The sequence below is a fragment of the Choloepus didactylus genome, chromosome 8, assembly GCF_015220235.1.
Source record: "Choloepus didactylus isolate mChoDid1 chromosome 8, mChoDid1.pri, whole genome shotgun sequence".
Classification (NCBI taxonomy): domain Eukaryota; kingdom Metazoa; phylum Chordata; class Mammalia; order Pilosa; family Megalonychidae; genus Choloepus; species Choloepus didactylus.
Window position 1 is genome coordinate 17,260,215 of NC_051314.1, and position 13,389 is coordinate 17,273,603.

The following is a 13,389-nucleotide window of genomic DNA, read 5'->3' on the forward strand; positions in this document are numbered from 1 at the left end:
CTCTTCCGTTCCTCCTCCACGATCTGCCCGCCTCTTCCGGCCCCGCCTCCAAGGTCCACCTGCCTCTTCCTGCCCCTCCTCCAGGGGTCGCCCGCCTCTTCCGGAACCTCACGGAAGCTCTGGCCCTTTAGTTGTGCCGCCTTCTGCCGGTTTTCCGCCAATGAGTCGTCCTTGAGGGAGCCGGGAGAGGTGCTCCAGGTCGCCGATCCCCGGAAGTGACGCTAGAAAGGTTCTCTCCTAAGGAACTTACGGCAGGAGTGCCCTTGACGGGCGGGGAGGGCCGGGCTTGCATCCCTCCGGTCGCGTTGCAGGGAGGTAGGAAGCCTGTGGGGGTAGCTCGAGGTGGTTTCCGCCGCTGAGGAGCACAGCGGGCGCGGGGAGCTGGCCCTCATGAGATACAGAGCTCCTAGTGGCGTCCGATTCCCCGGTTCCCTCCACACCCGTGGCCCTTCTTTTCTCGTTCCCTCCACACTCCTGTTCCTGTGCCTCTTATTTCTACCTTGAACTATTGCGGTCTTCTCTCCTGATCCCTTTTTCCTTAATTTCCCATTAAAACACTTTTTTAGAAGAGTAATCGGTAGAGCAAAGGTTTTAGCAGTCAGCCTTGGGTTCCAGTGTTGATGCTCTCATTTGAGAGTTGGGTTGCTTTGGGCACGTCACTTAACCTGCCTGAGCCTCAGATTCCTTACCTATAAAATGGGCAATATTATATCAACTTCTCAAAGTTGATGTGAAGCACTAATAATAAGTGTAAGGCATCTGGCCCTGGCCCTTATCATGTGTTCTGTAAATATTGATACCTCTCTCCTCCCTCCCCTTTATCCTTATTTCCTTTTAGTTGTCAACCCAATTTTCCTAACCTCTGGCTTACCATTGCTTCTTTTTATTTTTGTTTTCTTTCCTTTTTTTTTTTTTTTTTTTTTTTTTTGCCATTCCTTCCTCCCTTTGCTTCTCATCTCCCACTCACTTCTACTCCAGAAATCTTATACATTATTTCCTCATATTTGCTTCCCCCCCTGCACCTCCTTGAGCCACACACACCACCACCACCACCACCACCACCGCTAGTACTCCCAAATACTTTTCTTTTTCTGGTGTGTTGTCTTCCTTTTGTCCACCCCAGCTCTCTGTCTCTCTCCCCCTCATAGATGGCTCAACGGCTTCTCCTGAGGAGATTCCTGGCCTCCGTCATCTCCAGGAAACCCCCTCAGGGACACTGGGCACCCCTCACCTCTGGGGCCTTGCAGACCCCACAGTGCAGTCCTGGTGGCCTTGCAGTTACACCCAGCCCAGCTCGAACAATATACACCACCAGAGTCTGTACAACGACCTTTAACATCCAGGATGGACCTGACTTCCAAGACCGAGTTGTCAACAGCGAGACACCAGTGGTTGTGGATTTCCATGCACAGTGAGTACTGGGAGTCAGCAGAAGACTGGGGTCTCTTTTGTTCAGGTACTTGACTGCCCGCTGTGTCCCAGTACCATGCTTGATGCTTCTCATACAAAGACAGGTAAGACAGTCCCTGCTCTGATAGGAGGCAGTCTAGTAAACAGCTTAAAACCCACTGCGATTAGTGCTGGGACAGGCTTAAGTTCTGTTTCTCACTGTTCAAATATCTCAGTCTTCTTCAGCCTGAACCAAAGCAGGAAACACGTGATTAGAACATCATCTGGACTTTGGTGTGTACAGTTCCTGGCCCGGCAGATAAGTTGATTTTATTTTAACATCTGGCCACCAAAACTGTGGGAGGAGCTGGCAAAAAGTTATCAGTGATCCTGCAGTGGTGCCTGAGCATGCAAGGATGAGCAGGAGTTTCTTTTCAGTGTTATATGAGTTTTAGAGATAGTTTAAATGCTTGGCCTTCTGATTTTTAGGCTGGCCTTCTTCATTTACAGACCTTGAAGCGTGCCTTGATGCCTATCTACAAAAACACTGGAAGTCCTTCTGGGCAAATCTCTTGACAGATTTCTTTTGCTGTGATTCCGCTTCTTTCCCTGACTCACATGGTGCCTTGGACAGGCTGTTTGATGTCCTTGGGCCTCTTCTTTCTTCACTTGTAATAAGAGATATGGTCTCGCAAACTGGGTGTTTCGGTGTTGTAAATTCATTAATTGAAATCTCTGGGTAGAAAGGGTTTTAAGAGCTGTGACTAGAATAGTTGTCAGCCAGGGGTTAGTGGAAGACTTTGCTGTGCTACACTCCTGGTGTGGTAAGTGCTCTAGAGAGATGTAGGAATAAACAATACACGGGGTGGTGCCTCATTTTCTTCTCCAACAAGGAAGCAGGCTATAAGTTTGTTTATTCAGTGCCAGGCCCTGTCCTTGGTGCCACAGACTTAGAGACGACAGCACATTGCCCGTCCTTGAAGAGCTCACCACAGGCAAGGGACTGCCTGTGTACAGGGCAGTGAGGACTGTGGCACAGTGGCTGTGGAATCACAGAGTACCTTGGGCTGAAGGCACAGCGACTTGGAGCTCCATCTTGGGTTGCAGTCTCAGCTGGGTTAGTGTCTTAGCTTGTATGGGCCTTGGATTCTTAGGAGGATGCTCTATCTTCCTTCGCATGTGAGGATTCTGTGCAGTAAGAGCTGGGGTAGGTGCCGGCACAGTGACTGGCCTGTTGACACTTCCTAGCCGCTGGATTCCCTCTCTTGATTTCCAAGTCCACATGGCAGGTCACAGAACGTGTTTACCTACATTGCCTGTGTTGATTTCTCGTTAGAACTTTGACAGTCATAATCTCTGTTTTTCCAATGAGACCACTGAGGCTCCAGAACATTCAGTTGATTGCTTAAATCTTTAAAAGTCAGATCTCATATTCTTCTATATGACAGTGTATTTCTTTAAGATATATTGGAATAAATAAAAGAACCTCTGTAAGCGTCTCAGGAAAATTTCCCAGTTGCAGAGTCTCCTGGCATCACCAGTTGGCATGTGAAGATTACAGGTTAATATTCAAACACTGTAAACAGAGCCAGTAAGGGCAAGAGGTTCCCTCAGTAGGATGTGGCTTAGAAGGTTCTGGGGAAACAGTAAATCTGAGGGGTGAGTGCCCTTGTGACAGATTGGATGCTTCCTTTCTCCCTTTCCAAGGTGGTGTGGCCCCTGCAAGATCCTGGGGCCAAGGTTAGAGAAGATGGTGGCAAAGCAGCACGGGAAGGTGGTGATGGCCAAGGTGGATATTGACGACCACACTGATCTCGCCATTGAGTATGAGGTATGGAATGGCAGGGGGCTGCAGGGCACCTGGTGGGGGTGCCTTGGGGGCCGCAGGATAGCCAGCTTGAGGGTGTCATGGGAGGCACAGGGCAGCTATTTGGGTGATGTCTTGGGTTTTTCTAGTGCCCTCTGGAGCTCAGAGCACTTTGCAGATATGAGACCATTGATCTCTGAGCCACTTGTCTCCTTCACTGGCTTCAGGAGGTGGAATGTGTGGCCCAAAGCACCAGTTAGTTTTCTGAGTCTTGGGACACTGAGGCATTCCTTCCTCCCTGCATCAGTCGGCAGTTGGCGGTGGGCCCTACAGTGCTCCAGGCCTTCCTGGTTCTGACCAGAATTAGATGGGCTCCTAGTCCCCAAGCAGCTCCTGGTCCAGGTGGAGGGAACAGCAGGTAGACAGGGCTTTCGATATGGGGTGAGAGGTGCTGAGAGGAAAAGTACAGGAAGACAGGACTATTCCTGGGAGGAAATGGTGAGGGGGCAGGGAATGCTTCACCTGAGACCCTCTGGGCTAAACTGTGAAGGCTGAGCATGGAAAGAAGGGCTGCGGGAAGAGAACATACAGAGACATGACGTGGCCTCAAGTGGTTGGTTTGTACATTCCTCCAGCAGATACTTATTGAGAGTCCCTTAAATGCTGGGCACAGTGACTTGGTGCTGTGGGTAGAGCAGTGAATAGAACTGATGAAATCCCTGACCATAGAGCCTCCATTCTAGTATTTTAGATCAGGGGTTGGCAAACTTTTTCTGTAAAAGGCATGTGATTTGGGCCGAGTGAGGGGAGTGAGGGGAGGAGGAAGACTAGCAGGAGGCACCAAGGGCCTCACCTGGGCCTGGGAGACCCTTGCAGTTGGGGAAAGGGAAGAAGCCTCTTGTGTCTGGGTGACCAGAGTGAAGGGTGACCAAGAAGTGGGAGGACAGACAGCTGTGCCAACAGCTGGGAAGGGTCTCTGAGGAGCTGTGCTAAAGGTAGCATTATTTGTGAGCCAAGGTGCACCCCAGCACTTGGGGCCATATCTAACTCACAGGCTCATCTAATCTGGCCCTCAGAGTAGTATAAAAAAAAAGAAATTTTTTTTTTTTGCTAGGTGTCAATATTTAAAATTCTGAACATTTCACATGAAAATCCGGATTTCTGGTTCCCTTGAAATACCTGGATCTGAGCAGAGTGAGCTTCTCCCCCACCCTCACTTCCGGGAACTAAATGGTTGGAGGATCGGGGCACACAGACCCCTGCTCCCTGCCCCAGCCTGCTTCGCTAATCACATTGCCTGTTGCCTGGTCTGGGAGGCAGGGCCATGCAGAGATTTCAGGCCCAGGTGTGAGGGGATCACTTGTGGGTCTTGGAAAGGCCTCCGGCAGCTGTGAGCTGGAAGGGTCTGAGGAGGTAATGGCCGGCATAGGGAGGAAACTGGCAAGGAGACGTCACAGACCTGAGGGCCTGAGCACTGGGCAGAGTGTGGGAGCCAGGGCTCCGCCACCAGCCAGGAAACCCAGGGGTTTCTGTGAAAGGCAATTGCCTGCCCACGTACTCAGACCGTCCCCAAAACACTAGACTTCAGCTGGATTCAGGAGCTCAGGCCGCGTCTTCAGGAGTCTGATTCCATCTCACAGCTCTGCTCTGGGTTAACGTCATGCTCAGGCTCTTGCCAGGTGGTGGCAGAGGCCGTTCCCCTCAGGCCGTTTCCTGCTGGTGAAGGGGCCATGTTTGTCCTCAAGAGTTTGAAAGTCCAGACCTAACTCTCATTGGATCCCCTCAAGTAAAGATGTCCATCCTCCAGTCAGCCCCATGGGGTAATGAGAAAGGTTGACTGTCCCTTGAGCTGGAGAGGGAAGGTGACATGAAGGAAAATCGGGGTGCTCTTAACAGATGCAAGGGAAATACTCACTGGGCCGCCACATGATGGTCACAGGTGGGGGGAAATTACCCAAGTGGGCTTGGTGACTGGGGACTGCTGACAAGGGTTTAGGGGAGTGGTACCTCAGTGTTCTTTCAGAAGCTCTCCCCCTGTTCACTCAGGCAAGCAGAGACTTGTCTGACCTTGGAGCTGCCCCTAGTCTCCCCCTGCTCATCCACCACTGGCCAGGGACTTACAGTGGGGTTGAGGCTGTGGCCTCCCAGTGTGAGCTTAGGGCCAGAGCTCCCGGGACAGCCCTCAGGGTCATGGGCAGTCTTCCTCCTGACCCTGCCCCACACCGTGGCTTCAGCAGACACGTCCCAAGGACCAACCATGTGCCAGGAACCCAGTTCCTGCTAACAGTGGTCACACAGGATGACGGGGATTCCTGGGACCATCCCCCCTGCCTTCAGGGAGCCCCATGGTGTAGGGGTGGGCACTGAAGTCCTGTGGTTAAGCATGGAAATGGGGGGGGGGGCTCTCATAGGATCTTCTCTCTGCTTCTCCCTCTGTTCGCGGTCCAGGAGTGCACACCCCGCACACAGAGACCTCCAGGCTGCTGGGCCGCCACCAGGCCTCGGCCCGCTTGTTTGGCCAGGCCCTGGGCTGACATCATTGCAGAGCTCAGGAAGTTCCAACCAGGATTCTTCCTGACCCCAGCCCCCACGCCGTTCCTTCCTTCACACCTGTTCTTTTTGAAGAAAGTCTGAGGAAGAAGTTTCAGCTGAGAGATCTATTGTACCTCCTAGCACCGCTTCCTCCAAGGCCTCTAGTCCTTTTCCATATGTTGGATGAACTTTTTGGCAAAGCTGCTTCCCATTGTATTGGGATTTTGGCAGTTGCCCTCTCCTGACACCTCACCCCACCCCTGGCACTCTTCTGTTTGTGTGTCAGTCCCCCTGGAATTTCACTGTGGCCCAAGGGAGTGGGGAGAGAAAGTCCCGCGGGGCCTTGGAATGTGTGTTCCATCCTGCTCTTGAAGCTCGGTGCCCCCGGGTCCCCACCCTTGCCCTTGGCCTTTCCCAGCCATGCGGACCCTTCGTCAGCTATCAGGGCAGAGGCCAGGGAAGAGTGAGTTGCCTGCCGGCCCTTGATCCCTCATGCTTTCCTCAGAAGCTTATTCTTCTGACCTCACACATGGAGGGGTTAGGTTAGCCTTTTAGTTTTTCGTGTTAGGGAAGAAGTGAGTATTCTTTACAAAGCATTTGAAAATGCACCCAAGTAACACTAAAGGGGAAAAGTCAGCTATAACCCACCATCCATACTCGGTCACTCTCACCATTTGGATAACTCACTGGATTTGAATGTTTGTTTTTTAAGTTTCTGTATAACCTCAGATACAATTTTATAAGTAATTTTGCGTACTTTTATATATCGCACAGAGCTTTTTACCATATTGTCTCTTTCTCAACAGTACTTAATATTTCATAATTGGAATGTGTCTCTATCTTGAAAACATTCTAAATCAGTGCTTCTCACACCTGAATGTGCATACACAGGAGCTGGGATATTGTTAGGAAGCAGGTTATGATTCAGTATGTTCAGGAAAGGCCCAGGATTCATCATTGCTAACAACCCCCCGGGTGATGGTGATGCTGGCGGTTCCAGACCAAACTTTGAGATGCACAAACTTTGAGATTACACAAAGTGTAAAGCCCCAGACTGACCTTTTAGGGGAGGTGCTACTCTTTTAAAGTCCTCGTGTCACCGGCACTCTCAGCAGGGTTGCCTGCACGCACAGGTGGGGGGTGGGGCTCAGGCCTGCGAGGTGCACTTGGTGTGGCATGGGGCTCTAACTGCAGGGTGGCGCTAACCTCTCCCTTCCATGGGGAGCCCTGAGTGAAGAAGCATGAATAGTGACCACGAGCCATTTTATTTCTTTCACTAATAGCCTTTCCAAGAACCCTGTTGTATCCAAAAGCTTTTCCCGTTTGAAGTGTGAAATCCTTTTAACGCTTCCCTCCATATTCTTCCTCACCCCATTGGGACTTGGTATTTTTCTCCAATTCCCTGCTCTTGGTCAGAGGCCCAGCATAGCTGATGTCATGGGCAGCAAGGTCAGATAGATCCCAGCTCTGCAGTCACTCAGCCCTTTGAGCCCAGTCTTTCATCTGTAAAAATGACCCTACCTTGAGGTGAGAATTTACGTGACAGCATATATGCAAGTGTTAGTGTCGTGCCTGGCACTGAAGGAGCACCCAGCCAGTGGCAGCCGGGTGACTGTGATTCTTTTCCTTTGCATTAGTTCTGCAGTTAGCTGTGGATGAGGTTGCCATCACCTGCAGCACCTGGCGCTGTGGTCCTTGAGAGCTCACAAATGGATGAAATTGGGGACAGGACAGGAGAGGACTTGGCAGGGACACTGCACTCAGTGGCATTGCAGGTGGGCCGAGGTCTAGTGGGAGGCGAGCATGCAAGCACACTCACACACACCTGCCCTGAGTTCTCCTGCCTTTAGCCAAAGATGGGTGGCTGCAGGTAGCCTCACAAAGCAGGTGGAGATGCAACACACCTTAGCACTTCCTTTCTCCAGTCCCTTGCTAGCCTTTGGAGCAGACACATAGACAGGGTCCTCTCTAGTGAGAAAGAAGCTGAATTTTGGCTGCACGGCTACCCCTCTTACACTTACATCACCCTTCTAGAAGAATGTGCTGAGGATCTGTGCACTTCCATTTAAGGGGATGTTTACAAGGACCTGCCACTCCTGATTTTGTGAGCCAAAGTCAACAAAGCCACATCCTCCTCCGTGGGGGTGAGGAAAGTGCAATCAAGCCCAAGTATCTCTGCAGTGCCCTGGAGACTCTGGCTGCCTGCAGGCCCCCAGCACTTGGCATCTCCATGCTAAGCTCAAACTTATCAGTCACAACTAAACCTTAGTTGTCCTGAAAACACATTCGCAGCACACCTGCTGTCTGCCTGATGAGCTCAGCTTGTTCAGGCATGTGTGGGCTTCCTCTGTAGATCCTAAAGTAAATTAAGTCCTATGTTGTCTGTCCCTGCCTCAGTGAGCTCAGGGTCCTGCTTAGAGGAACACCAACACATGTGGAAAAACTTAGACCACTTCTTATTTAATGTCATTAAGTTTTTATTTTAATTAAAGAAACAGGACAGGATGGTATCCAGTAAGTGCTAAATTGAACAGCTGGTTGTTGAACTTTGTGCCTCAGTTGAGACTTGCCAGATTTGAGACGGGGGCACTGCCTTCGCAGCCCACCAGAGGGCACAAAAGTCCCAAACAACATAACAGCCCTTAGAGCATCCGCAGTACATCCTGGAGACAGGGCAAGGCCTGCACTGGGCCCTTGGTACTTTGTGCTGCCACCCACGCCAGGTCCAGAAGGAGAAGGAGATGAGCCAGGGTGGGGACCAGAGACACGTGCATTCAGCCCAGTGTTGGACAGGAAACTTGTCACTGTCACCCACATCAGCCCCAGATAGGACTTCCCTGCTGTGTCCCCAGAGTGTCCACTGGGAATGGGGTGCAGGACCTGGAAGGTAAAGTCAGGGAGTGATGGCACCCAGCAGACGCACGATAGGACCAGTCTGGAGGGGCTCTTTCCTATTGTGACTAACGTGGGCACAGTTTGAACGTTCTGAATCTAAAGTCTGGCTTTGCGCTTGACTCATAGCAGGGCAGCATCCAGGATATGTGAAGGCCTGGTATGTTGGTGTTACTCACTAGTGTCACTTTATAGTTAACTTGTGTGTAAAAGAACTCTGGGGTTTTTCTTGCACTGTTTAGTTTTTTCAAATGCCCATGAAGGCCAGGCAGGGGGCCTGGGCAGAAAGTTGGGGGTGCCGGTGTAGATGGTGGGCCTCATTTGTGCTTCCCATCATCTATACAGGTCAGCTGGGGGCTCTTGAGCAGATGCTTCAGGGGTCAAGAATGTTGCCTGGCCCGCCTGTCTCCTTAAACGTATAGATTGGATGTGCCGAGTCCCTCCTCCCACACTCTCCAGGATGAGTCAGTGAATTTCTGGATCCTGTGAGCCGTTCATGGAGCAAGTTAAAGCGGCTCCTAGGGGTCTGTGTTAGACTCCCCTGACACCCCTTCTGTAACTACTACTTGCGTGTCCGCGGGGTACCGGCACCAGGCTTCTGGCATTAATTGTCGGCCTCACCAAGTGCTGGGTGCTGTGCAGAGATTGCCCAGGCCCGGTTCCATTCAGTCCTCTTACTCTAAGTACCATTCATGTCTCTGCTTCACTGTTGAGAATGCTGAGACTTAGAGTAATGGTGTGGCTTGCCTGAGACCACCCTGTGCGGAGGAGCGGGCTAGTGTCAGCCGGCTGCAGAGCTCCACACAGGCATCTCCCAGCCCTATCCCAAACCCTCACAGTTGACATTGTCATCAGCCCCGTTTTACAGAAGAGACCACTGAGGCCCAGAAAGATGCCGTGACCTGGAAGAGGCCTTCCGGCCAGTGCAGGACAAGGCTGGGATTCAGACTCTCCCATGTGCCCTGGTCCCTCCCTGAGCCCCTCAGCTCCTCCCTGCCCCCAGGCCTGGCTGCAGCGCAGGAGTTATTTTCATCTCTCCTGTCATTCCAGCCAAACCACTGGGCCAGTGAGTCAGTCGTGTGGTTGGGGGAGGAAGGGAGCTCTAGGAGCCCAGAATGGAAGTTGATTCTCCAGCAGGAGAACCTGGGGCCCTGCAGTCCCCAGCACGACGGGAAGGCCACTTCCCTCCGGCCCCAGCCATGGCTTTGGACAGGCCTGCCCCAGAGAGGCCACCAGCCTCCCCCACAAGGATGTGGGAACAGCAGCTGAGAAGAGTTCTCCTCACCCTCCTCTTCCCAGGTGTCTGCTGTGCCCACCGTGCTGGCCATGAAGAACGGGGACGTGGTGGACAAGTTTGTGGGCATCAAGGACGAGGACCAGCTGGAGGCCTTCCTCAAGAAGCTGATCGGCTGACAAGCGGGGAGGAGTCCCAGCTGCCCTTGCCCTCCTGAGCCCCCGGTGGTCATGGGGAGGGCCCGCAATAGAACACAGGCCTTCGTGGCGGCTCCTTGCCTCCTCCCTGTCTGGTCCCTGCGGGCCCAGGCTCTGGGGACCAGGCCACCAGCACGGGAGCTGCCTGCCCAGGGTGGTTGTTCAGAATGCAGCTGCTGCTGCTGCTGATTTGGGGGTTGCCACCTTCCCACCCACTTTTCTTTTTGTCTGCTCCCGTTAGGGCTGGCCCTGCTCCCAGGAGGTGTGGCGAGTGCCCACCTGGTGGCCGAGGCCAGCCTGCAATGTGACCGGCCTGGTCCCTTCTCATCTGAACCCCAGTGCCTGGCTCATCTGCCTCCTGCATTTTTCTTTCCTGCTACAGTTTTGTAAAAAGAAAAAGAAGGAAAACAGAAACCCAAGCAAGTGAGAGTAATATATAATTCTCTCATTTTTTGTAGGTCTGTAATAAAGAGAACTTTATGATCCCTTCTGTCTCCTGCTATGAAGAACAGACCTTGGGCCCCACACTAAAATTACTCTGTAACCACCACCCTCACCAGCCACCACGCTCCTTCCTTCCCCTCCTCCCAGGCACAAGGGCAGAGAGGAGGCATGCCGGGGGGTGCCCCACAGATCCTTGGCTCTGGAAGGCTCAAAGCAGCACCCCCATCCCTCCATACCTGGCCCTTTAGTTCTCTAAGCAAGAGACATAACTGAACAAATCAGACCAATAAAACTAGGGTTTGCGCCATCCACAGCTTCCATTCTGTCTGGGCTGGGAGAGCAACGTGACCCCCACACTGGGGTGCTGTCCTCTTTCCTCCTTTGCCACTTCCACCATCCTCTTACCGTCTTTGTCTTAACTGGCCCCTCCTGTTACTAATACTGCCGTTCTGGAGGCCCCTCCTTCCCACACACAGTCCTTGTGCCCTGGCAAGACGAGTCGGTGGTGTCCCCATTACCCAGATGTGGTTGCCCCAGAGGCCTAGGTGCTTAGGACTAATCCCCTTGAGCCCTCTGGGGCTTCCTTTTCCACTGACTGGCCCCTGACTGCTCCTGCAGGAAGCTGGCCCCTGAAGGAGCCCGGGGAGGCCTGGGCCAGGTGAGCCAGGCTCATTAGCCAGGAAAGCCTTTTCTCTGCCTCCTTCCCCGGGCCGAGCTACCAGCCTCCTGGGAGCCTTGGGTGCTTGATAGCAGGGCTACCCTGGCACCCTTCCCTCCAGCCCTGGAGAGGCTGTGCCCACTGACATGTGCATTGTTCTCGGTGGCTCACCCTGTTCTATTAGAACTGCTGAGTTACTTGGGTCTTCGAGGGCTCTCCCCAGGGATTGCCTTGGGAAGGCTGCTGGGAATACAGGAGAGCAGGATTGGCTCAAAAATGGAGGTCCATGGCCTCTGAAAGACCACAGGGCCGGGCTTTGTCAGAGGCCCATGGAGGGTAGACAAGGCGTTGGTGGGGAAAGGAGCTCATTTGATGTGCATTCTCCACAGAGGCCTGGAGCCAGGAGCAGGTGGGTGATAACGGCCCGGGCTCAGAAAGCACTTCCGGGTCACTGGGCACGCCTCTGAGCACCCTCCCTCATGGCCTCAGCAGCCCCTACCTGTGAATCCAGCTGAGGGGTGAAGTAGCTTGGCCAAGGTCACAACGTCCATAAGCAGCTGGGCTGGGACCCAAGGCCGGGCAGCTTGGCCCTGCTCCCCAGTACCACCCTCGCCACCCACCAATGTCGTCTTACAGAATGTAGAGTGCGGTATCTTAATCTTCCAACGAGCTGACAGAGCCGGTGGTGGCAGCTCATTTTACAGATGAGGAACCTGATGCAAGGTTGAGTAACAGAAACGCACAGTTAGTGAGAGGTGGGGCCAGGACGCAGAGCCAGGGCACCCGATCTCTGTCCCCCGTACCCCACTGCCACTCCTTAAAAGGTACCTTTTGCCCAGCACTTCCTACAATATTACCTCACCTAATTCCTCTCTTGTGAGGCAAGTACTATTTCCATATTATGAGTGAAAAAACCTGTTCAGAGAAATTGACTCGCCCAAGGACATGTCTAAAAAGTGGCAGAGCCAGATGTGAACCCAGGTGGAAGCCTGACCTCTGGCCGGGTAAGTGGGGAGAGGGCTGGGAAGGCCTCGGAGGCTGGGGGCAGGGCCGGGCCCGGGGTGCCTCTCCCTAAAAGGCCAGCTGTGATGGCGAGGTGTGCCCGTGGCGGTGTCCAGGTTGGCAGCTCTGCCCTTGAGGCCTGTCACGGCCATGAGTCATTGACTATGAGCACAAACCCTCAGGGTGAGCCTGTTTGACTAATTCCATGCTGCTGACCTCACCGGGAACGCTGCTGGCTCGGCATCTTCAGCAGCCACTGCCACCCTCTTGGTGGGCCCTAGGCCTGGGGAAGAGGGCTCGGCCGGGCAGCTGCAGGGCCAGCCCCAGCTTCTGTGCAGCTTAAGCAACTACTGGAAGGTGCTTCAGCCCCCAGGCTCCCTCCCAGCCCAGAGACAGTCCCGGGGTGGAACCTCCAAACATTAATTCTGATAGTTTGTCCAGTTGGCTTGGACATAGGAGGCCCTCAGACGGGATGGAAACTTGAGTTTGTTGTACTGCCTCCTTCACGTGTGTCCTCTTGTCTGATCCTTGCCACTATCCTGCCAGGCAGGAGTTCGCCCCACTTTGCAGATGAGGACACTGAGCACAGAGGCAGGTGTCAGTGGGCTTCCCGGCACAGCTCACCCCCAAAGAGCACTGTCCAGGAAAAGAAGGGTTCTGGAGTAAGTAGTGTGGTGATCACTAACGTGGGTTCCTTCCAAATGCACAGAAGAGGGAGCAGAAACTGGCCCTTGAGAGGCTTATGCTCTCAAGACAGCAGGGCACAGGGGCTGCAGGTCCTTCCGGAACTAACATCAGAGCTGGAAGGGACCTCAAGTCATCCAGTCTCCCACATAAGGGCAGGAGGCCTGGGGAGGGGTGACTCGCCCAGGTCACATGTCCGTGGTGGGCCAGGACTTGAATCCAAGTGCTCTGACCTGAGCCCAGTGCTCTGTCTACTACTTCAAAATGAAAATGAGTCACGGCCTTTTTTTCCCTTCAGCATCAGGAAAGGTGAATGACGGGGCAGCTGCATCTCCCAAAAGGGCAGGCTCTGGGGCCAGGACCCTTTGGGTCAAAAGGATGTTGACGATGGTGGCCATCAGTGCCCTTCCCAGCAGTCCCTACCCCGGGTAAGGAGCCCACGGCCAGCTCAGCCCCCACCCCAGCTGCCTGCCCAGCTTTTCTGGAAAGTCAAAGTGGTTCTGAACAGGCTGCCGGAAATCCCTAATGCGTGAACCTGTCCTGGGAGGGG

At 53.3% G+C, this 13,389-nt stretch overlaps 1 protein-coding gene across 2 annotated transcripts; it reads left to right on the top strand.

Moving 5' to 3' along the window:
- Positions 1 to 78: 78 nt before the first annotated feature.
- On the top strand, positions 79 to 10,802 carry TXN2 (thioredoxin 2). 2 transcript variants are annotated; one of them, XM_037847244.1, is made up of 4 exons: positions 79 to 229; positions 1,149 to 1,411; positions 3,097 to 3,220; positions 9,920 to 10,802. In XM_037847244.1, exons 2-4 carry the CDS (start codon positions 1,149 to 1,151, stop codon positions 10,031 to 10,033), a joined length of 501 nt encoding a protein of 166 aa, XP_037703172.1. In that variant the 5' UTR covers positions 79 to 229; the 3' UTR covers positions 10,034 to 10,802. The 2 variants fall into 2 exon arrangements, with proteins under 2 accessions (XP_037703172.1, XP_037703171.1); XM_037847243.1 differs by having other exon boundaries at positions 159 to 315.
- Positions 10,803 to 13,389: the final 2,587 nt, after the last annotated feature.

Excerpts from the sequence above, each read along its gene's own strand:
- TXN2 (XM_037847244.1), top strand. The coding sequence starts at position 1,149 with ATGGCTCAACGGCTTCTCCTGAGGAGATTCCTGGCCTCCGTCATCTCC. Across the intron at positions 1,412-3,096 it reads GTTGTGGATTTCCATGCACA|GTGGTGTGGCCCCTGCAAGA; the intron begins GTGAGTACTGGG and ends TCCCTTTCCAAG. Across the intron at positions 3,221-9,919 it reads ATCTCGCCATTGAGTATGAG|GTGTCTGCTGTGCCCACCGT; the intron begins GTATGGAATGGC and ends TCCTCTTCCCAG.